The sequence below is a fragment of the Artibeus jamaicensis genome, unplaced genomic scaffold (assembly GCF_021234435.1).
Source record: "Artibeus jamaicensis isolate MK-2021 breed Jamaican fruit bat unplaced genomic scaffold, CSHL_Jam_final contig_456, whole genome shotgun sequence".
Taxonomy (NCBI): domain Eukaryota; kingdom Metazoa; phylum Chordata; class Mammalia; order Chiroptera; family Phyllostomidae; genus Artibeus; species Artibeus jamaicensis.
The window spans coordinates 6,649,592-6,677,043 of NW_026521839.1; the positions used below are offsets into that span (position 1 = coordinate 6,649,592).

Below are 27,452 nucleotides of genomic sequence, written 5' to 3' on the forward strand. Positions count from 1 at the left end.
AAGGAGGGAGAGGTAAACTGTGTAAAGGCTGCTGAGTGGTTGAGGAACAAGACATTTGTGAAGAGTCTGTTGGGTTTGGCCATCAATTATTGGTAATTTTGATGATCAGTTTTAGTAGAGATGTAGGAAGAAAACCCAGATTAGAGCAAGTGGCAATGTAAATAGCAGGATGGTGAGTGAAGATAGTGTGTTCATAGTTTTACTCTGAATGGGAGCAGGGAGGTAGCATGGTAATTTAAGACTGTGGAGTCAAAATAGTGTTGATATGCTGATGGGAATAATATAATCAAAGGGAGAGATGTATGATGCAGGCTAGAGCTAGTGGTATAAGTATGGAAGTTGAAGCTTTTGAAAAGGCAGGTGGGATCTGGAGCTTAAGTTTAATAGGAGCAGGAACACTGTCATCTATTATAAGAGAGGGGAAAGCAGAGAGTGTAGATTAGGTGCAGGTTGGTGTGTAGAGCTGATGTTGGGAAGATTTTTTGAACGTCTATATTCTCAGTGAAGAATAAAGTGGGAATACCAGCTGAGGATGGTTGTGTGTGCATGAGTGCAGACACACATGTGCACCCTTGTGGCCAGTAAACAGAGATATGAGACACAAAGGGATTCTTCCTGACCAAGTCTTAGAGGAGGTGGAAGATAAGTTTAAGCTATGGCCCTAAATACTTAGATCCTTGTTAAATGTAAGGGGTGGGGCAGGGCAGGGCTTCCTCAGGCAGCTGGCATTGAGCGATACTCTGCCAGGAGAAAGAATTTCTCCCCTGTGTTGTAGGATTGTGGTAATGATTTGAATGAAATACTACTGAAGGAGTAACACAGGGCCAGACACATGGTTAAGTGCTCAGTAAATATGAGTGATTAACTATTAATAATTTGCTTGGGAAGACTGGGGTTTACAGAAGATAAGTGTTTTTCTTAGCGCTCTAAAAGGTGTCTAAGACAAATCAAAGACGGAGTGAGCGAAGTTCTGAGAGCATGCCCTTCTCATGAGCCTTGCTAGGATCTTGGACTATGAGACTGATGTGCTCATCTTGTCTGGAGTAGAGCAGTCCACTAACTCCTTCCTCCCCCATCTTGATATAGCTCCTGGATTATACCTAACCCTCCTCCCCCCACACACCCGGAGAGACTTGTCGTGCACAGCCCACATTCCATACTTCCCTTTGTTCATATTACTCTTGTTCCTACCTCTATTCACTGAACTGAAATGGCTGCTGTTGGTAAAACCTGCCTCCACTCCCCTCCCCCATTGCCATGAATGTCTTCTCTTTAGTCAAGACGAATGGTTGTGGCTTGGGTCAGTTCCAGGGGTCTTTGTGAGGATATCATTCTTCAGTCAGGTTCCTGAGGTTATATCCATATTGGTTCCTTTCCTCCCTCTCCTTAGAGGCTAACTATGGAAGGTGGCTAACCTTGATTCTAATCTTTGGTATCTTAAATCCATTCCTTTGTCAGGTTGATGCATACCTTCTGCATCTACTCCATGCTCATGGGTTGGTCTCAAAGATGTGAATTTATTCAGCCTGTTTTCGTGAAGACAGGCTTGCTTGTCAAATCAGATCAGGCACATGTTTAGGGAGACTCAGATCTCTGTTGGTTTCTTTCCTGAATAATATAAATAAAGTCTGTTATTCCCTCTGTCTGTATCTAGTGCCCTTCTAGTACCCTGACGTGTGCCAAAAGAGCAGCATTGCAGAAATGTTCCAGGCTTGTTTTTGCCTGAGTAGCTGGCCCAGAGCTCTCTGTCCTGTCCCATGCCATTTCCTCCTCTCTCATGAAATTACCCCATCCATCTTAAGCTGTGTTTTCTCTCCTCTCACTTTAAGGTAAAATCACCCTTTTGGACTTATGGCTGATTGAAGGTAAAAGTAGAATAAGTGTACTCTGAGTTAGAGCTGGCCTGGCTTAACATGCCTTGGAGTATCAGCCACCCATAGGGGGTTTCTTGGGAAAGATGGTGCCTTCCTCCTAACTCTCAACTTCTCATTGAACAGGCTGGACATCAACACCAACACCTATACATCTCAGGACCTCAAGAGTGCGCTGGCAAAGTTTAAGGAGGGGGCAGAGATGGAGAGTTCAAAGGAAGACAAGGTATGTGATTCTTTCCAGGGAGTTTGTATAAGTCTGCAGGATGGCCTTGAAGGGAATCACTTTCTTCTGAAGCTTTTGCAGTAAACATGGGATAATAATAACAATAGTATTGTAAAATAATTAAAGAGCAGTTAATGCCAAATAAATAACCCTTTATAGACTATTGAAAAAATGCTGGGAGCATTTCTTGGTTAGGTTAGAATCCAACTTCCCATTATATGTTTGGGGAAATTGAGGCACAAAGCACAGGTGGCCATATTCTACATTATCATAGACATGAGTGAAAAGAATAGAGGTTAAAACTTGGATCTCACTTACACTTGGATTACTATAAGTTTAAAGGACAGAGGTGCTAGACCAGGAAGGAAGAAGCCTGGGTTCTTGTCCTTTAAACATGTAGCAAGTGTATTTTTTTCCAGGCCTTGAGGTTTCTTAAACATACAACACAGGGCTGGGGCAAGGGTGTGGCTGAGGTTTCCACCAGTCCTAAACTAAGCTAAGGGAGTGGAGAGTAATAAGAAGCAGAATTGCAGATCTTCAGCTAGGCCCCTAATGTCTGGGAGGGCTTCTAGGCCTATACCAGAGAGAAATCTTACTGTTAGGGTATATCTCTTGAGTTCATGCAATAGCCAGAGAATGTAGCAAATAATTTTTTACATTTCCAATTGAGTCCTGTCCTTGAAAGAATCTCCTGAAGATGGCTGCCTTGGAGACCTTTTTAAGTTCTCCCTCCTTCTTCTTTCTCCTCCTTTGCTTTGTCTGTCTCCTTGCTTTGCTTTGTCTACCTGTCTGCCTTTGCACTAGAATCCTGGCAATATTTTGCAGGGGCAGCATGAGGTTCTTGACAGCTTGTATGTTAGTGGAGGAGGCCTAAGTTCCTCGTACTCTTTAGAGCTAAGTATTTCTGAGACAAACGAGCCCTTTTTTTTCTTTTTTTGATGTGGGGGAGGACCTAATTAGGATGTGTTAATACGCAGGCCAAGTCTCTGTGTCTGCTCATCTTACCAAAGTCACATCTCTCAGCACAGAGAATGTATGTGGTATGAGAAAGTGTTTAGCAGGTTGGAAGTAGCAGCAGCAATAGATGAAGGAAGGTGATGCATAAAATCCCATCCTACCACATGTGTATAAACTATGGGAGTGAGAAAAAGCAAATCCCCTACCTGGTGAAGGTAAGGCCAGTGGAGGAGAGCAGTGCATGCCCAGGTGCATGGAACAGAGAGATGAGTGTTCTGTGGTCAGGGTTTGGGCTCATTCCCACTCATTATCCCCTCACCGTGGGCTCAGTGTGGGGCTGACAGGAACATAAAAGCCAAGCTTTTTTCTTTGTCTTCTCTGTGGATGGAAGACTCACTGCATCTCTGTTGATGGTCCTTGTTCTCTTTAGTGATGTTCTTCTCCCATAATTCAGTTAGAGTAGAAAAGTATGAATGCTATAAAAATATTTTTTAAATGTAAAAGCAAGAGATTAAGTTTTTGGTTGTTTTGCAATTAAAAATAATCCTCTCCATTTGCAAGGGGAGATCCCAATACCAGCACCCAAGTGCATGATTGCCATCCCTGTATTGGCTCATTCGAGTCAACTGCCACTTCTGAGATACAGCTGCCACACTTTCTTCACTTCTGTGAAACTTAGGTTGGTAGCCTCTTCACTGAGGTGCTGAGTCCTGGAATCTTTCTCCTGCTTTCAATTGGAACCTATTTGGACTGACTCTGTTCACTGCCAATGCGTTGGGACAGGCAAATAAATTGACTTGAAGTATATAAATTGGAGGATTTCTATCTTTTTTTAAAGCATATTTTATTGATTATGCTATTAAAGTTGTCTTATTTTTTCCCTCTTTGCCCTCTTCTGCTTGGTTCTCCTCTTCCCTCTAGCAAATCCCCCTCTTAGTTCATATCTATGGATTATGTGTGTTAGTTCTTTGGCTTCTCCACTGCCTGTACTGTTCTTAACATCCCTCTGTGTATTCTGTACCTACCCAATTATACTTCTAAATCCCTATACCTTTTCCCCCCACTGTCCCCCTTCCCCCTTCCAGCTGATAACCCTCCAAATGATCTCCATATCTATGATTCTATTCCTGTTCTAGTTGTCTGCTTAGTTTGTCTTTGTTTTTGTTTTTTAGATTCAGTTGTTGATAGTTGTGAGTTTGTTGTCATTTTAATGTTCATAGTTTTGATCTTCTTTTTCTTAAATAAGTCTCAAATAAATATGGCCTTAAACTTTTGATTCTAGACAAGATGAATAGGTTCATTTCTCTATTCTTCCTTCTAAGGACAACTAAAAACCCTGGATGTAATACTAAAAGTAAACAGAAGAATATTGATCCTAAAAGGTGGGAAGGAGAAGGCAGACTGGCTAACTTGACATGGCAGTGAGTTCCTTGGGCTTCCCTCCTATTTGATATATTTTAGAGTGGGCACTGGAGAAGCCCATACCCTGGAAATGCCAATAGGTACAGATAGAAAACAGCTCTAACAAAGGCCTGCTCTTTCTAGAGAAAGGACTGGGCAAAGGGCAGCCTAGTAGGACAAAACAACTTTTGGATAATACCTGTCCTACTTTACCCCAAGACCATGGAAATCTTCCCATCTGTATCCTTAGTGCCAGTGAAAGTTGAATAGGGAACTTGGATTTTCACCTCCCATTAGGTGATAACAAACTGCATTCTCATTCTTCTACCGAGCTGGTATCAGCAAAAGATGAGTGGAGAGAGCCTTGCACTCCCTCCTGGTGGCAGTGAGAGGGTGTGAAGCTGTGCTCTTTACCTCGACCAAGGTGGTTTCAGTGAGAGTTGAGCAGAGTTGAGGCAGAATTTCTCCCCTTTATCCAATGGTAGGGAACTATTCTTTGCTTCCCTTACTGGTGTCCTACCAGTAGAGAGCAAGGGTTTTTCATCCTCCTCATGGCAGTAGCCTGATCTCCTGTTAGGGTGGGATCAGCAGAGGCCAAGAAAAGACCTGAATGTCTGTCCACTGCCTGTCAGTACTAAGGAGGTTTTTCACTTCTAGCTGAGGTGATGTGGGGAGGGAGGGAGTGAGAGGGGAACACTGAATGGAGAGTGTATTTTCACCCTTTATTGGTGGCAATGAGGCAGTACGATGCAGCATTCTGCTTTCCGCTCTGGGGCAGTGTCACTGGGAGTAAGTGAGGAGGCTGAGTTTCCACCCTAGATCAGCAGCATGAGGCAATGTTTCAGTCCCCCACCAGTTGCTGTCAGTAGAGGCCAGGGACGGACTTACACTCCCAATGTCCAGTGCCCAGTGGTGGTAGGTGATGTTCTTTTCCTCCCAATGAGAGAATGGTGGTAGGATTTTGGAGAGAAGGGAGCTAGAAAAAGGGATTTTGCAAATGATGTTTTGGGCATACTTCCTAGTGACTCACATGAAAAAGTGACCAGAGTTAACACAGCAAAAGATTTAAGAAGTGAACTATAGTGTGGAATACTGCCCAGGTGTTTAGATTAGCTTCTGAGCAGCACACAAAAGAAGCAAACCAAAATAACACTGCAAAGGCTCTGAAAACTTAATTGTTTTGTAGTCACAGTTATACAACAAGGCCAGAAACAGCATATTAAACCAAAACAATGTAACTGCCTCCTGAGAAGGAAGATTCAGTAGGAGTCAGAGGCTTAATAACAAAATGTCCAGGACACAATAAAAAATCACTCATCATACCAAGAACCAGGAATATCAAAACTTAAGTTAGGAAAGACAACAGATTCCAACAGTTAGGTGACTCAGAAATTGGAATTATCTTACAAGGATTTTAAAGCAACTATCATAAAAAAGCAATTATGAACACTCTTGACACAAATGACAACCTCAGCAAAGATAGAGAAGATATAAAAAAGAACCAAATGGAGTTTAGAACTGAAAAATAAAGCAAAAGAAAAATAAATAAATTACTGGATAGGCTTACTAATAGTGAAATAATGACAAGAGAGAAAAGCTTCAGTGAACTTGAAGACAGGTAAAACTTTCTTAAGAAGAGAAAATAAATTAGGGTCCTATAGGACTACAGGCATACCTCTTTTTATTGCGTTTTGAGGATAATGCGTTTCACCAACATTGATGCAAAACCTATCAACAAAAAAGATTACAACTTACTGAAGGCTCAGATAATGTTCAGCATATTTTAGCAATGAAGTATTTTTAATTAAGCTATATACACTTTTTCAGACATAATGCTATTGCACACTTGATAGACTACTGTATAATCTACATAACTTTTATATGTAGTAAACATATAACTTTTATGGGCATTGGGTAACCACAAAATTTGTGACTCACTTTATTGTGATATTTGCTTTATTGTGTGATTTGAAACCAAGCCTGCCATATCTCCTTGGTATTCCTGTATAACAAAAGATCTAACATTTGTGTCACTGGAGTTTCAGAAGGAGAGGAAGAAGAATCTGGGGCTGAAGAAAAAAATCAATGAAGTAAAGATGGAAAAATTCCCAGAGATGATGAAAGGCATAAACGCATAGATTCATGAAGCTGAACGAATTTTAAATCACATAAATGCAAAGAAATCAATACCATGACAACTTTACTTAAACTAAAGAAATCAATACCATGACAACTTTCTTTAAGAAGTCAACTTTCTTAAAACTAAACACAGAAAAACTCTTGAAAGCAGCTAGACAGAAACATTATCTGTAGGGAACAATGATTGAATGACAGAGGATTTTTCTTCTGAAACCACAGAGGCCAGATGAATATTTGGTACAACATTTTTCAAGTGCTGAAAAAGTACTAACTATCCACCCAGAATTATACAGCCAATGAAAATATCTTTCAGGAATGGAAGGGAAATTAAGACATTCTCACACAAAAGAAAATTAGAAGAATTTGTCTCCAGCAGACCTACCTAAAAGAATGACTAAAGAATATTGTTCAAATAGAAGGTAAATAATAAGGAAACCTGGAACATTAGGACTGAAAGAAAAACAAAATGAGTAAAAATAAGGGAAAAATAGAATGGGCTGTCCTCTTGGGTTTTAAAAATTGTGTTTTTATAGTTGAAGCAAAAAATTGTGACAATAATGTAATCCCATATACATTACATATGAATGCCATTACCAGAGTTACTACTATTGTTTCTTTGCTGCACTTTCATCTTTGTTTGGCCATTTCTCTCTTCTGATTGGCTCTCTTTATGAAATGTTAAGTGGGTTCATCATCTGGGGATGAGGAAACCATACAGCTATACAATTAACATCTGCGTATAACTGGGTAATGAGTGCACAGTGCTCAGTTATGGACAGACTTTGAAAGAAATGATGTGATCATCCAGTGATCATGATGGGCATTTATGTAGTGATTTATGGACTGAAAAGCTAGCAGCAAAGTTGGTGTTTTATGCAGTTACATTGAACAAACTATGGCGACTGAAATTTGTGTCACGTTGGGAGACTGGTGTTACTTAAACTGTGGTATTTGAAATTGGTGTATATCAGATTTGTGCAAAGCAAGGATTGCCTGTATCTGATAAAAGTCTTATATATAGAATATATAAAGAACTTTCAAAACTCAGCAGTAAAAACCAACAACCCATTTGGAAAGTGGGCAAAGGACACCAAAAGACATTTCGACAAAAAGGATGTGTGAATGGCAAATAAGGACATGAAAATATTTTTTTAAAGATTTTATTTATTTACTCTTAGAGGGAAAGGGAGGACGGAGGGAGAAAAACACTGACTGTTTGTCTCTTGCATGTCCCCACTTATGGCTGCTCCATGCATGGCCCCAACCAGGGACCTGGCCTGCAACTCAGGTGTGTGCCCTGACTGAAAACAACTGGCAACCTTTCAGTTTGCAGGCCAAAAAGCTCAGTCCGCTGAGCCACACCAGCAAGGGCTGAAAAAAATGTTTAATGTCATTTGCCATTAAAAAGATGCAAATTAAATCCACAATGAGATATCACTACATCTATTAGAATACCTATAAAATGATAGTAATACTAAATAATAGTGACAATGTGGAGAACTGGATCTTTCACGCATTGTTGTTGGTAATATAAAATGGGACAGCTCTCTGGAAACTGCAATAGTTGGGCAGTTTCTCATAAAACAAAACTATGTTTATCATACAACCTAGCATTTGCAGTTATGGGCATTTATCCCAGAAAAAAAAAGAACTCTGAAACAACTCAAATGTTCTTCAACAGGTGAATTGTTAAACAAAACTGTACATCTGTACGATGGAATACTACTCAGCATTAAAAAGAAATGAATTGTTGATACGTGAAGTAACTTGCGTAGATCTCAAGTGTATTATGTTCACTAAAAAAAAGTAAATCTCAAAAGGTTACAGACCATGTGATTCTATCTATATAACATTCTTCAAATGCCAGAATTATAGAGATGGAGAACAAATTAGTAGTTGCCCAGGCATAGGGACAGGAGGGAGTGGGTGGGATGATGAGGCTCACCTACAAAGGAGCATAATGAATGTTTGGTGGTGAGGGAACAGCTCTGTTGCTTCGTTGTTCTGATGGTTACATGAATCTATATATTGCATAAACTTATTTAGAATGATGCACACATACATGCAAATGTGTACATGTAAAAGCTGGTAAAACCTGAATAAGGCTTGTAGTTTAGTTAACAGTGTTACACCTATGTCATTTTCTTGGTTTTGATATTGTGCTGTTGTAATTTAAGATGTTACCGTTGGGGGAAGTGGAATAAAGGATACCCTCTGTACAATTTTTGTAACTTTCTGTGGGTTTTTAATTATTGCAAAATAAACAGCTTTCTTTGCCTTCTTCAAAAAAAGGCCTTCCTGAGGGCAGGTTACACATTATTTTTGTGAGGCAGAGGTGACTTCTTTCTTACTCTGCTCACTTGCCTGTCATCCACCAGCTCTTTGCCTGGCCAGAGTCTTCTGGTAGGTTGTAGGGAGAGCATTTCACTGTTATAAGCAGGATATGGTATCCTATTGATGTGATTACTCTGCTAGGAGCTTTATCTTTTAAAAGAGACTGAGCCCTGACTGGTATGGCTCAGTTGGTTGGGTGTTGTCCCACAGGTCTAAAGGTCGCTTTTAATTTCCAGTCAGGGCATAAACATGGGTTGTGGGTCTGCAAGAGGGATCGATGTTTCTCTCCCTCTCTTTGTCCCTTCCTTCCCTTCTCTCAAAAAATTTAAAAAAATCTTTAAAGGACAAAAGGAGAGAGAGGCTGATCAGGCCCTGGCTGGGTGGCTCAGTTGATTAGTGCGTCATCCCAATATGCCAAGGTTGCAGGTTCCATCTCTAGTCTGGGCACATACAAGAAGCAAGCAAGCAATGAGTGTGTAAATAAGTGGCACAACACATTGATGTTTCTCTTTACTCCTGCCTTCCTCTTGTTCTCTCTCTAAAAATCAATAAAAATTAAAAAAAGAAAAAAGATTTCTGCTGTCTGGAAGAGGGCTTCACCTCATGCTGGTACTCTGATCTCAGATTCTCACTGCCAGAACTCTAGGAAATAAATGTTTGTTATTTATAAGCTACGGGGGGGGGGGGGTGGAGAGGAAGAGAAACCATTTTTTTTGGTTGGTGTTTCTGTGGAGTACTTATAATGAGAGAAAACCTGAAGTAATAGATGAGCAATTTAGAACTGACAGCTGCTCATCATCCTACTTTTCATAAATACTCATGCCTTTTAATTTTTCTTGAAAGATAGAGACACAAACACTGTGACACAAGCCACTGCGACATTTCAGACTCTTTCTAAATACTGTATTCTAAAATTGGGAAGAAACAGGGAGTGTCACAGGTATCTAATTAAAATCTTTTATTCACCTCCAACATCACTTTATTTTTAAAATCTTTATATGAGTGCAGGATTGGGAGGGCTTGAGAAAAAATTGCTTGAGATTTGAATATAGTGCATACAGTAATTTAGCCACTTCAAACAGTTGAACAAATTGTACACCTGTAGTTAGATTGACAGTAATGACAGTGAATTAATTTTTATGAGCAAATTGCTCCCACCCTGACATCTCTAACCCACAGTCTTCTACGTCCAGGTTTCCCTACCATGTTGCTGGATTGGGCAGGGCAACACCAGGATATTTCATGATTGTAAAAGATAGAGAACCAAGGTGTGGGTTATTCCATCTTAGACCTCAACCTTTTCATGTGAGGTTAGGGGTTGAAGGTAAGCTTGCATTACTTTCCTTGAATTCAGTGATTGCAACAATAAGACTTCTCAGTCTTCCTGAACATTGGAAGTCAGACCAGGATAAGAGAGCCTTGGAAAACCTTGAGTGTGTTTTGGGGGCAGATTGCTATACAGGAAGACTCTGGGAACATCTTAGAAGATACCAGGATTTCTGATAGTACACAGTAACAAAAATTTTGAGTCCTGGAGAATCAGTTCTTTGAGGATGGGTATCCATGGTTGACCATGGGAGTACTGGAAGATGTCTCCAGTTGATTTAATTAATCATCTCTTTGCTCCTTAGGCAAGGCAGGCTGAGGTTAAACGGCTCTTTCGCCCCATCGAAGAGCTGAAGAAGGACTTTGAGGAACTGAATGTTGTCATTGAGACTGACATGCAGATCATGGTGCGGCTGATCAACAAGTTCAATAGTTCCAGCTCTACCCTGGAAGAGAAGATTGCTGCACTCTTTGATCTTGAATATTATGTCCATCAGGTATTGTATTTCATTGTCCATAAGTCTGAGTTTTGGCTGACAGCTTCAAAAATAACCCCCACACCCTAAACTCTAGGAAAATATATTAGCATCTTTATCTCTCTCAGCATTCACAGTATTTTTAATCCAGGCCAATATCCATTGTAGTAAAGATATGTTCTTAGAGGCCAGAGCTGACCTCTTTTTCATTTGGAGTATTATCTCCTTTTTTTAAAAAAAAACAAAACACTGATGATATAGCAGAGATAAAATAGATGTGGTCCTTGTTCCATGTAGATCACAATTGGTAAGAGGGAACAATGAAATAAAAATCAATTGAACAATAATCAAGTTAACAATTTAATAATGAGATAATTTAAGATTGTGTTGAGGGCTCCAGAGAATAATGTAGGAATGTATAACAGGGGAACTTAGTCTAGTCAGGGGCATTGGGGGGAGGCTTCCCTGAGGATGTGACATTTAAGATGAGCATTAAAGGATGCTAGCCAAAGAGGAGAGACTAGAGTAGGGGATGGCAAACTATGGCCCATGGGCCAAATCTGGCCCGTTGTTGGTTTTTATAAATAAAGTTTTGTTGGGACACAGTCATACCTATTGTTTATGTATTTCTTTATCATTTTGGGCTGTTTTCAAACTATAATGGCAGAGTTGAGTAGTTGTGACAGAATCCATATGGCACAGAAAGCCAAAAATATGTGTTATCAGTCCCTTTAGAAAAAGTTTGCCAACCCTTGGACCAGCATTCTAGGCAGAATAAACAGCATGTGCAAAGATTCTGAGTCAGAGAAGAGCTTGGTGAGATTGAAGACCTGGAAAAGGATAGAGTAACTGGAGCATAGTGACCAGGGAATGGGTTAGCAGAGATAAAGAGGAAAGGTTAGGGAGTCAAGAGGTGGGGTTGGGACTACCATGTTCTCTCTGATTTTATCCTTGGGCCTAAGAACCATTGGAGAGACTGATCAGACTTGCGCTTTAATTATAATAGTTAATATTTATTGAGCATTATCATATAATGGACTCATATTCAAGTGCTTTGCACATACTAATTTTTTTTTCTTTGATATTTTATTTTATTTTATTTTTTAATTTATTTATTTTTTTGAATTGATTATGCTGTTACGGTTGTTCTATTCCCCCCTTCATTCCCCTCCACCCTGCCCCCCCCAACCCCACCATTACCCCCCTTTAGTTTATGTCCATGTGTCTCAAGTCCTTTAGGTTCTATATTTCCCATACTATTCTCGCCCCCCCATCTATTTTCTATCTACTGTCTATGCTACTTGTTTTCTGTACCTTTTCCCCCCATCTCCTCCTCCCACTCCCCTGTTGCTAACCCTCCTTGAGATCTTCATTTCTATGTTTCCACTCCTGCTCTAGCTGTCCTTTTAGTTTGCTTTCGTTTTAGGTGTGGTTGTTAATAACTGTGAGTTTGTTGTCCTTTCACTGTTCATGTTTCTTTAACTTCTTTTTCTTAGATAAGTCCCTTTAACATTTCATATAATAAGGGCTTGGTGATGATGAACTCCTTGAATTCGATCTTATCTGAGAAGCACCTTATCTGTCCTTCCGTTCTAAATGAAAGTTTTGCTGGGTAGAGCAATCTTGGTTGTAGGTCTTTAGATTTCATGACTTGGAATATTTCTTTCCAGCCCCTTCTTGCCTGTAAGGTCTCTTTTGAGAAATCTGCTGACAGCCTGATGGGGACTCCTTTGTAGGTGACTGTCCCCTTAGCTCTTGCTGCTTCCAGGATTCTTTCCTTCATTTTAATTTTGGCTAATGTAATTATGATATGCCTTGGTGTGTTTCTTCTTGAGTCCAACTTTTTTGGTACTCTCTGGGCTTCTTGGATTTCTTGGAAGTCTATTTCCTTTGCCAGATTGGGGAAATTTTCTTTTATTATTTGTTCAAATAGTTTTTCCACTGGTGGTTGTGTCTTTCCCCCTTCTGGTACCCCTATAATTCGGATATTGGAGCATTTAAAGATGTCCTGGAGGTTCCTAAGCTTCTCCTCATTTTTCTGAATTCTTATTTCTTCATTCCTTTCTGTTTGATCATTTTTTTCTTCCTTCTGGTCCACTTCATTGATTTGAGTCCCAGTTTCCTTTTCATCTCTATGGGTTTCCTGTGGAATTCCATTCATTTCCCTTAATTTAGCCTTCATATGTTTCTCTAATTTGTGGCTATAATCCACCAGATCTGTGAGGAAGGTGATGACCAGTGTTTTAAACTGTGCGTCTGAGAGTTTTGCTATTTCTTCGTCATTTAGATTTATCTCTGGGGCTTTGAATTCTGCCTGCGACATTTTTGGTCTGTTCTGGCCCTTTAAGTGGGAAAAGCGGCGCCTTGGAGTCCCAGGTCGCTGGGTTGTGACGCTGTATGTGGGGGCGTGGTCAGAGCGGGGAAATGGCGCGCCACCGCCGCAGCGGGGCCGGTCCAACCGCTCACTCCCTCACTCGCGCGCAACCAGGCAACCACAGTCAACTCGCTGCCACCGCCTCCCCACTGTGTCCTCTGTAGTCGCTCACCCGGTGGGCTGCTCGGTCGCTCACTAGGTCCAATCCTGGGTTTGGAACCCGAGCGACTGGATTCGCGCGTCTGGATTCCGCGCCCGGGTCCGACTGAGCCCTCCTTTGTAAGTCCTCACCAGACTCCGGTTTCGCCCCTTACCGGTCGGGCTGAAGAATTTGTTGTTAGCGGACTTCCGAAAAGTTCAGTTTTCCGTGTTCTGGTTGTGTTTTCTGGTGCTAATATTTGGTTGTCCCTAAACTTGGTTGTGTGAGGAGGCACGGCACATCCAGCTAAACCTCCATCTTGGCGGAAGTCCGAATAAATAAAATCTTGATGAAGAAAGCCGGGACGCGATGCTCGCACATACTAATTTATTGGCTTCCACAACTGACTTATAAGTAGGCACTGCACTGTTATTAATTCCATTTTATAACTGAGGCAGATAAGATCACAGTTGTGACTGCCTAAGGTCACCCAGCTAATGAGTGGTAGAGCTGGGATTTGCAACAAAGCCTGTGTGACTCAAAACTCTGCTTTAACCTTTTGGCCACTCTGCCTCTCATAGGATACTGGTACCATTTGAATGAATTTCAAAAGGGAATAAGTGAATCTAAGGGAAAGGAGCCAAAAGAAGCCATTTATTTATTCAATAGATTAATTTATTGGGTGCCTTTTAAGTCCCAGGCACCGTTCCAGGCACTTGGGATGCATCTGTGAACAAAATTGGAGCTTACCTTCTAGCAGAGGCAGATAGACAATAAATATAACTAATAAGTAAATTATAAATAATATGTTTGAAGGTAATAAATTCTGTGGATAAATAAAAAGAGCACGGAAGGAATGATCCTCTCAGGCAGGAGAAATAGCAAGGACCCTTAGCCCCAAGGTGGGAGCTGTGTAAGGTGTTTGAGGAACTGCAAGGAAGTCAGTGCTGCTGGACCTGAGAGGAGAGGGAGAGAAGTAGGTGACTCAGAGCGATGATGGGAGGAAGATCATGGAGCTCCTTGTAGGCCACGGAAAAGAACCAAATTGAAAATTACTAGAGGATGTCGAGCAGAAGGATGACATGATGTGACTTATTTTTAAAGGATCCCTCTGGCTGCTGTGTTGAGATGTAGACTGAAGGTTGGGGGTTGGCATGGGAAGAAGCAGGGAAACCGGATAGGAGGCTATTGCAGTAATCCAGACTAGGATGATGCTGGCCCAGGAAAGCTGCGTAATCATAATCAAAGGCTTTTTGAGATCCTCACCAAGACACAGATCTTCACCATCCTCCAATGCATGACAGTGTGCTTGTTCTCTATAAACTAGGCTGAAAGACTTTCTTTCTTTAGGATTTGCCAGCCTTTGTGGTAAGAGAGGGTGAATATATACTGTATCTGCAGGAATGATGGTACAGCCTCTTCATCTTCTTTCTCTGCTTATAACTCTTTCTCAGGCTTCAAATAGCAGGTCTGTGATCCTCTTAGAGGAAAAAAATGGACCTGGGTTCTCTTTTCTCTTTCCAGGCTTTCTCTCCAGGGTAAAAAACAAAAATTCCAGTAGCTTTTCTGTTACAGATATTTATTTAAAGGACTAAGGATCCTAGGGGTTATTAGTGAAGTCAGTCTTGCTCTGATGTTGACAGCTTTTATTTTCTTATTATCTTAACATACTTGGATAGATCTTTAGTTACCAGGTTCCTGTAATCTCTTCCTTTAGTTGCACCATAAAAGGCCAAAATGACTAGAAAGCTGAAAATACCTGGAGGGGAGTGAGTACACAGGATGCTAGCAGAGCCCCCCCCTCCCCCGATTTTTTTTTCCTGCAAGCTGTGTGGTTACCTGGATGTGTCATGTCTAGGGTGACATCCTGCTTTGCTTTTATAGGTCACTGGTTGGGGTAAATAGTTTCTTAGACATCACCAGACTCAGCCTAAGGTCAGCCCAGTAACCCATCCCCTGGTAGAGGCCATATTTGTCTTGTTGACAGAAGAGTCATAAATGTTTTGGGTCATTAATTAGCCTTTTGGTTGGAAATATAAGGTTCTCAGTTGGTGCTGGTATGTCAGGTTTCCATGCAACAGTGTTAAGTTGTGATTTCACAGGGGGATCAATGAAAATACAACTTGGCCTTAAGTTCCCGTTGCAATGGGGAATTGGGTGATGTAGTGCTGGCTTTGAGGAAGATAGGACTTTTCTTGCCAGGAACTTCACTGGTCCACTCCTAAACTCACTGATTAGAGGTTTTGAGAACCATGGGCTTCAAGGACTCAAACTGGATCTGCCCAAGCATTCCTCACAGCCATATTTGAATTATTAAACAGGATTTGTGAAAAGCAAAACCATGTGTGTGGAAAATACTTTGTGAGTTATTTATGAGGAGCAGCCTCTGTTTGCCCATCCACCCTGGGGCCATGTGTTTGCCTTCCCTCACATGACTTCTCAATTATTTACTATTATTTCTCCCTTTCTCTATTTCCTTGGCTTTCATTGTCTTGTCAGTGTTGTGGTTCTCTTTTTTCCTCCTGACTATTGGCACAATTCCCTTCTGCCCCATTCTTTATGCACTCTCTTCCTCTACCTTGAGCTCCTCTCCTGTCCACCTGTCTCACTCCATTCTGAAGGCATCCTGGGAAAAGTTTTGGCCCTGGACCCAGATTTTGAAGCTTGAGTCTTCTGCAGTGGGCAGAATGACTCCTTTCTCCCTCATCTCTAGTGAAATATCAAATGAGAAAACATCTTGAGAAGGCTGAAGTGCTTGTGAATGTCAGCATTTATAGCTCCATGAATTATCTTTGTAGTAATAATGATAAACAATCTAGGACAGAGCCTTTGTGACTCTGGACTGTGTTGTTTTGGGGCGTTCAGAGTGGCAGCTGTTTTTTAGGGATTCACATGAGCTTTGCTATGTAGCCATCCCAGGCACAGAAGGACAGGACTCTGAGCCATGGTTTTGTACCCAGAAAACCTGGAGAAAGGAGGATCAAAGGAGAGGCAGTGAATTCTTAGATTTTAAAATCAGAGTATGTGAGGAAGGAAGGCTCAGTATTATTTGTGCTTATGTCAGTAGAGCACCCAGTTCTGAGTCTCCCTAGTTAGCTGTGCTATAGATCAATAATCATTCCTCTTCATAAGGACAGTTTAGGGCAGAAAATGCCAGCCCTGGCTTGGGGCCTCTGTGGCAGAGCAAACTCTACACGTACTTCATGTCCCTGGATTGGCCATTTCTTCACGTCTGTGGTACTAGGACCCGTCCATTTGTATTGGAACAAATACCCCAGATTGCCTTAAAAAAAGAAAACAACTCACAGTTGAGTTTATTGTAGTAAGATTTTTTCCCTGACCAAATTCATTAATTTATTTAATGATTATTTATTGAGCATGTAACTATATGCTTAGTGCTGTTGTAATCACTAGACCTGCAACACAGTGGACAGAGACGAACCCCCCCCCCCCCCCGCTATTGTAGAAATAACATCAGAATGTATAAGAACAATCTTCTAAGTGGTAAAAACAGGCTAGGCAGAGTGAAATACGGTTCTAAAGAACTTGATTTCTCTGTGAGAGCCCTCTTCAGTTAGGAAGGACACAGGTAGGCAAGGGCTGTGTGATGTCTGGAGGAAAAAGGTGAGTAGCATTCACAGTGTTGTTGGGCTCTACCTTCCTGGGTTTTCCCAATGATCTGTAGAGTGGGATCTGCATGCTGGCAAGAGGCAGCTTTCGTAGCAACAAAGATATTTTCAAGGGAGACTTGTAGCTACTGCATGAAGAAAACAGGCTCCAGTGACTTTTTTGAGGAAGTTCTTCTTGTTCCAGGATACTGATGGAGCTTGGGGAATGAGGTATCCCCTCTTTCATAGAATAACAGATTGTCTGGGCTTGAGGCTTTGAACCTTAAATGATAGCCTAGACCAGTGCTGTCCAATAGAACTTTATGTGATGATGGCAATGTTCTCCACTGTCCAGTAATGACCACTAGCCAGAAATACAGGTGTAGACTAAAGCCTTTGAGAAAAGACTTTTGTGCAGATTTTATCATGAATGTCCTCAGATTCAGTCCATGTTGGACTGCACGAAGTGAGGCAGAGGGAAGAAAGGGTACTATTGTTACTTTTTTCCTGTTATTCTTCCAGATTATTTAAAATTTTAGTTTGTTTTTACAAACCCTTTCCTAGTTAGTCAGAAAGGCAGCCATTGCTTTTTGACTGACTTTTTAATTTGTTTTTTGAAGTCACTAAAAGAAAGGCTATGAGAAGAGCTCTTCTTACCTTGATGGCAGTACTGTACTGAGCAGTGCCTTCGTTGCAGATGGATAATGCACAGGACCTGCTTTCCTTCGGCGGCCTTCAAGTGGTGATCAATGGGCTGAACAGCACAGAGCCCCTGGTGAAGGAGTATGCTGCATTTGTGCTGGGGGCCGCCTTTTCCAGGTGAGCAACAAGGACAGTCTGCTCATCAACCAGGATTGTTTGGGCTCTTCAGGTGAACTTTAGCTTTACATCAGATTGAATCACCTGGAAAAAGGTTACACTTGAACTCATGCACATCCCTTTCCCTGTTTCACTGTTATTTTAATGAGTGAGAATTTAATTCTGCTCTTATTCCAAGTAGATAAGAATTTTCACCCCTGTTGTCACCATTTATACCTCTCTGTTCCCCCTTGTATATATGGACATTTAATGACATATTTTAGATCACATTCTCTGTTTTATTCAAAGCTAATACAAAGCTATACCAAACATAGGTGGTCGAGAGAAAGGGGGATGAACTGCAAGAGTTGATCCTTTTGGAAATGAAGCTACATACATTTTGTGATGTATAAATTATGGACCTGACCAAGGAGGGTCTTTTGGGGTGAGATGTGTCTTTCCACTAGTTGTCTGGAACCAATCAACATGCAGTCAGGTTATCAGACTCTGGGTTGAGAGTTGTTAAAATTTCTATTAGTCTCACTTGTATTAGAAGTCTGATGTCTCCAAAGAATGGATGCATCGAGTTATGTGGGCACCACTTCATTATACTCATAATAAAAAAAGTCAGGATGTCTTCAAACTGCAGTTGGTCTATTAGAGCTATAGTTCCTTCCAGTTTTGAAAATACGCTCCTAAGACCATTGTTTCTCTAAAATAGGAACCAATACTCTGATTCTTGCTATAAGGCAAACGGTGGTAACTATTAGGGGTTATCTTGCTTGGATGCAGGGATTGGTGATTTTATAGGAGGAAGGATATTCTGAACATCTCCACCTTTGGCACCTTTGTTTTAAAAAGATTTCCTTTGCCTTTCATCCATGCTTATCTTTTTAAATTAGAATCTCAGCCTGATGTCCTCTCATTCTGAAAAGCTTCAGTATCATAGTAAATTAAGGGGCAAAGCAGAGAAGCCCAGAATTGTTCTATGGGGAGAGACTGAGTGCACTGTAGGCCTTTGTTTCCCTTATCATTAACCTATGGGGGCGACTTTTCCTGCAAGTTCCTCCGTGTGTCACGGATGAAAGTAAACACTACTAAGACATGATCTGCTTGGGGAGGAGAGGTGGCTGATCCCTCAAAAGGAAAGGGCCTCGAGCCCCTTCCTCCAGGGGCTTTTATTGGGTTGTAATACACAGGAACACAGGGTGGCAAGGACCAAACAGTAGATAACATTTCAAAGAAATCTTCGGGCTTAGTCTGAGTCAGTGTCTGTCAGGAAGGGAGTTTGCAAAAACTTTCATGTTTCCTGCTCAGACCCTTATCATATGAATGAAAACACTCTTAGCAGAGCAGGTTTCACAGGATTTTGAGGAATTCTTTGTGATGCCAGATTTTTCCCCAGGATCTGCTCTGGCAAGGCAAGGAGCTGCACCCCTCCCCATCAGGTATTCAGGCTTAAATGGATTAGAGCCAGGAAACGCTTCTCCCAGAAAACATGGGGACTCGGGCTATGTCACATAGCGGGGGGGGGGGGGGGGGGGGCAAGAGTCCATTGCTTGCTCTTTGTTGCAGCGCCCCCCCCCCCCCCCCGCCTGAGTCCTCCCATGATGGCCTCCCAAGTGATCATGTCTGGCTTAGGTTGCTACTCGCTATGAGGAGACTTACCTGTCATCAACATTGACCATGCTTTGGGGGCAGGGAGGAAACTGAGGCAGCATTCACTACCAGAGACAAGCTTTGTCTCCTGTGGCTCCCATTCCGGAGGTCACTTGCTCATCCTTAGCCATGGGGGGTAGTTATAATTCCCGAAACCAGGCAGAGTAGTCCACAACACTAACCCACCTTCATCTTGAAGCCCTGGTTGTCCTGTGGTTGTGTTGTCGATAGTCAAGTTTGTGGCCTCCAATGTACTCCTCACCTACCAGAGCCAGATAGTCTCCCAGGATGCTTGTACATCCGCTGGAAAGATGGAGAATCTGAGTTTGTCATTGGTAGCTGTGATCTCAGCCCTGGAGAAGTCCCAGGTCTTATCCTCATAAGGCTTTAGGGGTTTGAGAACTTAATGAGCCAACTTTGTTTCTCAAGCAATAAAAGAACTAAATCAGACATTATCAACTTCTCTCTCTAGTCCCTTTTTGGGTATCTTTTCCATAATCCCAAGTATTTTCTTTCCACTTTCAATCTGAACAAATGATTCTACTTGTTCCTTGCCATTGCTTTTGGAAACACGCTTTTTGGGGGAAATTGTGTAGCATCTTTATGTCACTTCTTAGCCAAAGGGGACTAACTAAGTGACTTCAGAAGTATTCATCGGGGCTGCTTAGCAGGCCATAACCCACCTGGGAGCTCTGCCAATATGTGATACTGTTAAGACTTTTCTGTGATTGTAATAGGGTAAGACCATGTTAACATTTATGTAATATCTTTCACTATATTTTAGTGAAAATTTTAAATAGAGATAAATATAAAATATTGCAGTTTATTGTTTTGGTGACAAGCATACTGCTGTATTCAAAATGTTCTAGCTGGGCTTTTGATGGCTCACGGGAGGGCTGTTGCAATGACAACATGGTGTCATGCCAGAACTTTCGGAAGCCAGCAGCAGGCTTTTAAACATCATGAAAATGTCAATGTTTCATGCAAAGAGGAACTTAATGCAAGGTAAGAATATTTCTATGCAGAGAGGCAGTTTTCAATGCTCTAGTCTGGTATTCATTATTTCCTCTTGATGTCCTAAGTATTGGTGCTGCAGCTCCTTCCCTGCCCCCAGCCTAGAAGTGTGCACAAACACACCACACACGTGTGCCCACACATGAACACACACATGCACACACACACAGCAATTGGATGAGCGTGCTCTTTGTCAGAAGTCTATTTAAGGGATAGTGAATATATGCAGGATTTGGAGGTGTTATTTAGAGGTCATTCCTTCCAGTTTTATGCTGATGTGCAAGAATACTGCTCAATCAGTCCTGGCTGGGTGGCTCAGTTGGTTGGAGCATTGTCCCATGCACCAAGAGTTTGTAGGTTCAATCCTTGGTCAGGGCATGCATGGGAGACAAATGATTGATGCTTCTCTCTCACATCGATATTTCTCTCTGTCTCTGTCTTCCTCTCTCTCTAAAATGAATAAACATATCTTTGGGTGAGGGTTAACAAAATAAAAAAGAATACTGCTCAATCAGTCTAAATGTTTGAGCATTTGGGAGAACTAGACAAATCACTATACCTAAAGTCAGAAAATCTAGTTCATCTTATCTCTACTATTTTCTGGATGTTTTCTATTGGCAAGTGATTTGACCTTTTTAAACCTTCCCTTTTTCATTTATTAACTAGGAACAATAATAGGTGTCCTCTGCATTCATAAGGTTAAGTGAATATGAAATAATATACAGTAAGTCCTGTGAAAATGCTTTAAAAGCACCTGTCAGTGATAAGGGGCATATAACATCATCATACTATTGTGTGTCCTTTTTACTATGAGGTAATTCTTATTTCTTTTTTTTAAATTACGTTTTATTGATTATGCTGTTACAGTTGTCCCACTTTTTCCTCCTATGCCTTCCTCCACACACCCCCCACTCCCTCAGGCAACCCCCACACCTTCGTTCATGTCCGTGGGCCATGCCTGTAAGATCTTTGACTACCCCATTTCCAGTAATGTACTCTACATTTCCATGTCTGTTCTGTAATTACCTATTCGTACTTCTTAACTCCCTCACCTCTTCACCTCCCTCTCATCTCACGCTCTCTGTATCCATGATTCTGTCTCTGTTCTTCTGGTTTGCTGAGTTTGTTTTTTAGATTCAATTATTGATAGGTATGTATTTATTGCCATTTTAGTATTTATAGTTTTTATCTTATTTTTCTTAAACAAGTCCTTTTAACATTTCATATAGTAATGGCTTGTTGATGATGAATTCCTTTAGTTTTCTCTTGTATGGGTAACTTTATCTGCCCTTTGGTTCCAAATGATAGTTTTGCTGGATAGAGCAATCTTGGCTGTAGGTCCCTGCTTTTTATAACTTTGAATATTTCTTGCCAGTCCTTTCTAGCCTGCAAAGTTTCTTTTGAGAAATCAGCTGACAGTCTTTTTTTTTTGCATTTTTTAAATTAATTTTCTTATTGATTATGCCATTACAGTTGTTCTATTCCCCCCTTCATTCCCCTCCACCCTACCCCCCCATCCCCACCATTACCGCCCCCTTTAGTTTATGACCATGTGTCTCAAGTTCTTTAGATTCTATATTTCCCATACTATTCTTGCCCCCCCATCTATTTTCTATCTACTGTCTATGCTACTTATTTTCTGTACCCTCTCCCCCCTTCTCCTCCTCCAACTCCCCTGTTGCTAACCCTCCTTGAGATCTTCATTTCTATGTTTCCACTCCTGATCTAGCTGTCCTTTTAGTTTGCTTTTGTTTTAGGTGTGTTTGTTAATAATTGTGAGTTTGCTATCCTTTCACTGTTCATACTTTTTATCTTCTTTTTCTTAGATAAGTCCCTTTAACATTTCATATAATAAGGGCTTGGTGATGATGAACTCCTTGAATTTGATCTTATCTGAGAAGCACTTTATCTGCCCTTCCATTCTAAATAAAAGTTTTGCTGGATAGAGCAATCTTGGTTGTAGGTCTTTGGATTTCATGACTTGGAATACCTCTTTCCAGCCCCTTCTTGCCTGTAAGGTTTCTTTGGAGAAATCTGCTGACAGTCTGATGGGGACTCCTTTGTAGGTGACTGTCCCCTTATCTCTTGCTGCTTCTAGGATTCTCTCCTTCACTTTAATCTTGGCTAATGTAATGATGATGTGCCTTGGTGTGTTTCTTCTTGGGTCCAAGTTCTTTGGGACTCTCTGAGCTTCCTGGATTTCCTGGAAGTCTGTTTCCTTTGCCAGATTGGGGAAATTTTCCTTTATTATTTGTTCAAATAAGTTTTCCACTGGTGGCTGTTCCTCTTCCCCTTCTGGTACCCCTATAATTCGGATGTTGGAGCGTTTAAAGATGTCCTGGAGGTTCCTAAGACTCTCCTCATTTTATTGAATTCTTGCTTCTTGACTCTTTTCTGTTTGGCCATTATTTGCTTTCTTCTGGTCCACTCCATTGATTTGAGTCCCAGTTTCCTTTTCATCGCATTGGTTTCCTGTGCAGTTCCATTCATTTCAATTAGTTTTGCCTTCATATGTTTGTCTAATTTGTGGCTATAATCAACCAGTTCTGTGAGGATCCTGATGACCAGTGTTTTAAACTGTGCGTCTGGGAGTTTTGCTATTTCTTCATCGCTTAGATTTATAGGCTCTGGGGCTCTGAGTTGTTCTTGAGCCATTTTTGGTCTGTTCACGCCCGTTAAGTATGAGGAGCGGAGCCTTGGACTCCCAGGTCGCTGTGTTGTGATGCTGTATGTGGGGGCGTGGCCAGAGCAGGGAAATGGCGACTCCCTCTGCTGTTTCGCCTGAGGAGCAGAGCCTTAGGTGGTTCACCAGGGCGGGGCCACTCAGAGTCGCTGGGTTATGACGCTGTATGTGGAGGTGGGGTCAGAGCGGGGAAATGGCGGTGCCCTTTGCTGCTGCTCGCGGCGGGGACACACTGGGTGCCGTCCAATCACCCACTCCCTCGCTTGTCTATCCACGCATGAATGCGCGACCACGGTCAACCCACAGCCCTGCTCCCTTGCTGTTTCCCCGAGGTCACTCGCTGGGTCTCTCTCTAGGTCCAACCCTGCACCTGGATTCCGCGTGCCTGAGTCTGTCTGACCGAGTTTTCCTGTGCTACCCCGCTCCTCCAGCTGCTGGTTTCACCCCTCTTACTGGTCAGGCTGAAGAATTTGTTGTTAACAGACTTCCGAAAAGTTCAATTTTCTGTGTTCTGGCTGTGTTTTCTGTTGCTATTATTTAGTTGTCTCTAAACTTGGTTGTGTGAGAAAGCACGGCGTCTCCACCTATGCCTCCATCTTGGCAGAAGTCCATCAGCTGTCAGTCTTATGGGAACTTCCTTGTAGGTAACTTTCTTCTTTTGCTGCTTCTAGGATTCTCTCATTATCTTTAATGTTTGACATTTTATTATGATGCATCTTAGTGTTAGCCTTTTTGCATCCATCTTGTTTGGGACTCTTTGTGCTACTGGACTTGCACGTCAATTTCCTTCATCAAATTAGGGAACTTTTCTTTCACTATTTTCTTAAGTAGATTTCCAGTTTCTTGCTCTTTGTCTTCTTCTGGCACCCCTGTGATGTGAATGTTGGAATGCTTGAACTTGTCCCAGAGGCTGCTTACACTATCCTTGGTTTTTTGGATTCTTTTTTCTTACTGTTTTGATTGGTTGTTTTTTTCTTCTTTCTGTTCCAAATCATTGATTGATTGGCTTCATTGATTCTTGGCTTCATTTACTCTATTGTTGTTTCCCTGTAAATTATTCTTTGTTTTGATTAGTGTGTCCTTCATTTTTGACTGGATCTTTTTTATGCTGCAGAAGCCCTCACTAAGTTCCTTGCACATTCTTATAACCAGTTTTCTGAACTCCACATCTGATATAGATTGCTTACCTCCATTTTGTTCAGTACTTTTTTTTGGTTTTCATCTGTTCTTTCATTTGGGCCCTGTTTCTTTGTCTCCTTAATTTGGCAGCCTCCCTGTGGCTTCTTTTTTAAATGCATTAGGTAGAATTGCTATGACTCCCTGTAATTCTTATTTTTTTTGTTTCTACAGTACAAACATTTGCTTCCTCATTTTCTTTTCTGTTAAGGTATTTATGTTCTATATATCTCTTGCTGTGCTAATCTTGCTGCTTCATGAGGATAGGCAACTAATCTTGCTGCTTGATTTGTCTGTGTGTTTTAATTACTTAATAAGACTGCCAGGTGCATTTCTGTGGATGATAAGATCTTTTCCTGGGTGTTAAATATGAGTGATTATTCTAAGATAAAGAAGAAAGAGTTAACAAAAATGTAATTGATGTGGCCACTGAATATTACTTGGCCACTGAAATAGTTCCCTTATTTAAATATTATTCACACTTATTTGTGGGTTGCACACACTCATTTTCTGCTGTTTATTGCCCAGTATTAGGCATCTTTTGTATAAGAAGATATGTGGAGAGAGGGAGATGGGAGTCTGATGCTTTTGACAACTTCATCTTTTTATAGTTTCTTTTTTTTTTTTTTAAGAAAAGCCTTTCTTCATCAAGTCAGTTATTTTCAGTGGCTTTTCTATTACCGCAGTTCATCTCATGATGGCATCTCATGTGTGTCTGTCTACAGTCTAACCTACTAGACATCAGTGGAGTCCTAGATACATCATTTGTGTTTCTGTGCATAGGAAGTCACATGGGCCTTGTGAATTTTAGAGGCCAATCAGCCTTCTGTAATCTGATTTTTCTTTCACTTCTTAGCAAAGTGGCTGCCTCCTTTTGTTTTCTTCTTATTTCCCTGTATGTAACCTTGACCTTTTAACTGTCAATAGTTAAATTATCAAGACATTGGTGTCCTTACCCTAGGGAGCACTGACTTTTGCTATTCTCATGTCCCTGCTTTAGTCACTTTTGGTGTCCTATATTCATCTTTAATTACTCTCATTTTCATCTGCTTATATATGAATTATTATGCAATTACATGGGCTTGTAAGTGCTTATTGTATACAGCACTTTTGTTTGAACTGTCCACAGTTTTCAGGCTCTCATGGACCTGTGCCTGGAATAAAAGGGCATGTGTATATACATGTGGTATCAGTCATGTGTTTCAAATAAACAACCTAATCCTACCTCTACAAGAACTAGAGTAACAACAACAAACAAAGGAAGTACAAGGAAGAAAATAATTGTGATCAGAGCAGAATTAAATGACAGAGAGACTAAAAGAACAATTCAAAACATCAGTGAATCCAGGAGTTGGTTCCTTGAAAAGATAATCAAAATTGACAAACTTTTAACCGGAGTCATCAAGAAGAAAAAAGAGAGGACCCAAGTAAATAAAATCAGAAACGAAAGAGAAGTTACAGCCAATACCATAGAAATACAAAGGATTGTAAGAAATTACTATGAACAACTATATACAAAGAAATTGGACAATTTGGGTGAAATGAACAAATTTCTAGAAATGTACAAACTTCCAAAACTGAATCAAGAAGAATGAGAAAGCCTGAATAAATTGGTAATAGCTAGTGAAATTGAAGCAGTATGCAAAACTTTCTGGCTCACAAAAGCCCCGGACTGGATGGTTTCACAGGTGAATTTTACCAAACATTTAAGGAAGAACCAGCTCCTATCCTTCGTAAACTATTCCAAAAAATTCAAGAAGAGGGAATATTCCCAAACTCTTTTTAAAGGCCAGTATGATCCTAATTCCAAAACCAGGTAAAGACACAATGAAGAAAGAAAACTACAGGCCAATATTTCTGATGTACATAGATGCTAAAATCCTCAACAAAATATTGGATATCCAGATTCAGCAATACATTAAAAAGATCATATACCATGACCAGGTGAGATTCATCCCAGGGATGCAATGATAGTACAATTTGCAAATGAATAAATGTAGTACATCACATAAACAAAATGAAGGCCAAAAACCATATGATCATATCAATAGATGCTGAAAAAGCATTTGATAAAATCCAGCACCCATTTATGATAAAAACACTCAGCAAAATGTGAATAGAGGGAGCATACCTCAGCATAATAAAAGCCACATATGAAAAACCTATAGCCAACATTATACTCAACAGGCAAAAATGAAAAGTTTTTCTCCTAAGATCAGGAACAAGACAAGGGTGTCTGCTTTCGCCACTGTTATTCAACATAGTACTGGAAGTTCTAGCCACAGTAGTCAGACAAGAAAAAGAAATAAAAAGGCATCCAAATTGGAAGAAGTAAAACTGTCATTATTTGTAGATGACATGATAGTATACATAGGAAACCCCAGAATCTCCACCAGGAAACTATTTGACCTAATACGTGAACTTGGCTAAAGAGCAGGATATAAAGTCAATATTCAGAAATCGATGGTGTTTTTGTATACCAACAATGAAATATCAGAAAGAGAAACTAGGGGAAAAAATCTTATTTACTCTAGCAACAAGAAAAATAAAGTACCGAGGAATAAATTTAACCAAGGGGGTAAAAACCTGTACTTGGGAAACTATAGAACACTGGAAAAAGAAATTAAGGAAGATACAAATAAATGGAAGTATATACTATGTTCACAGATTTAAAGAATTAATATTAAAATATTTGTACTATCCAAAGCAATCTATACACAATTTCTATTAAAATACCAATGGCATATTTCACAGATCTACAACAAATATTTCAAAAATTTATATGGAACCAAAAAAGACCTTGAATAGCCTCAGCAATCTTTTTTTTTTTAACATTTTGTTTATTTATCTTTAGAGGGGAAGGGAAGGAGAGAGGGAGAGAAACATCAATGTATGGTTGCCTTTTGTGCGTCCCCTGCTGGGAACTGGCCTGCAGGGAACTGGTCTGCAACCCAGGCATGTGCCCTGATTGGGAATCGAACCGTGATTGTCTGGTTCGCAGGCCCGCGCTCAATCCACTGAGCTACACCAGCCAGGGCCAGCCTCAGCAATCTTGAGAATGAAAAACATACTAGGAGGGATCATAATACCTGATATCAAACTATACTACAAGTCCACTGTAATCAAAAGAGTCTGGTTACTGGCATACCCTGACTGGCATGGCTCAGTGAGTTGGACATTGTCCTGAAAAAGGTTGCTGGTTTGATTCCTGGTCAGGTTTGCAGGCCAGGTCCCTGGATGGGGGCAATTGAGAGGCAACCAATCAATGTTT

General features: G+C 40.8%; 1 protein-coding gene across 2 annotated transcripts in view; it reads left to right on the forward strand.

Annotated features, from left to right (window-relative positions):
• SIL1 (SIL1 nucleotide exchange factor) overlaps positions 1–27,452 on the forward strand; it is a 249,525-nt gene that overhangs the window by 145,194 nt on the left and 76,879 nt on the right. For both annotated transcript variants that reach the window (XM_037147617.2, XM_037147616.2), the window contains 3 exons: positions 1,998–2,097; positions 10,560–10,751; positions 17,549–17,670. In XM_037147617.2, coding sequence (XP_037003512.1) covers positions 1,998–2,097; positions 10,560–10,751; positions 17,549–17,670 — 414 coding nt within the window. The remainder of the gene's footprint in view (positions 1–1,997; positions 2,098–10,559; positions 10,752–17,548; positions 17,671–27,452) is intronic.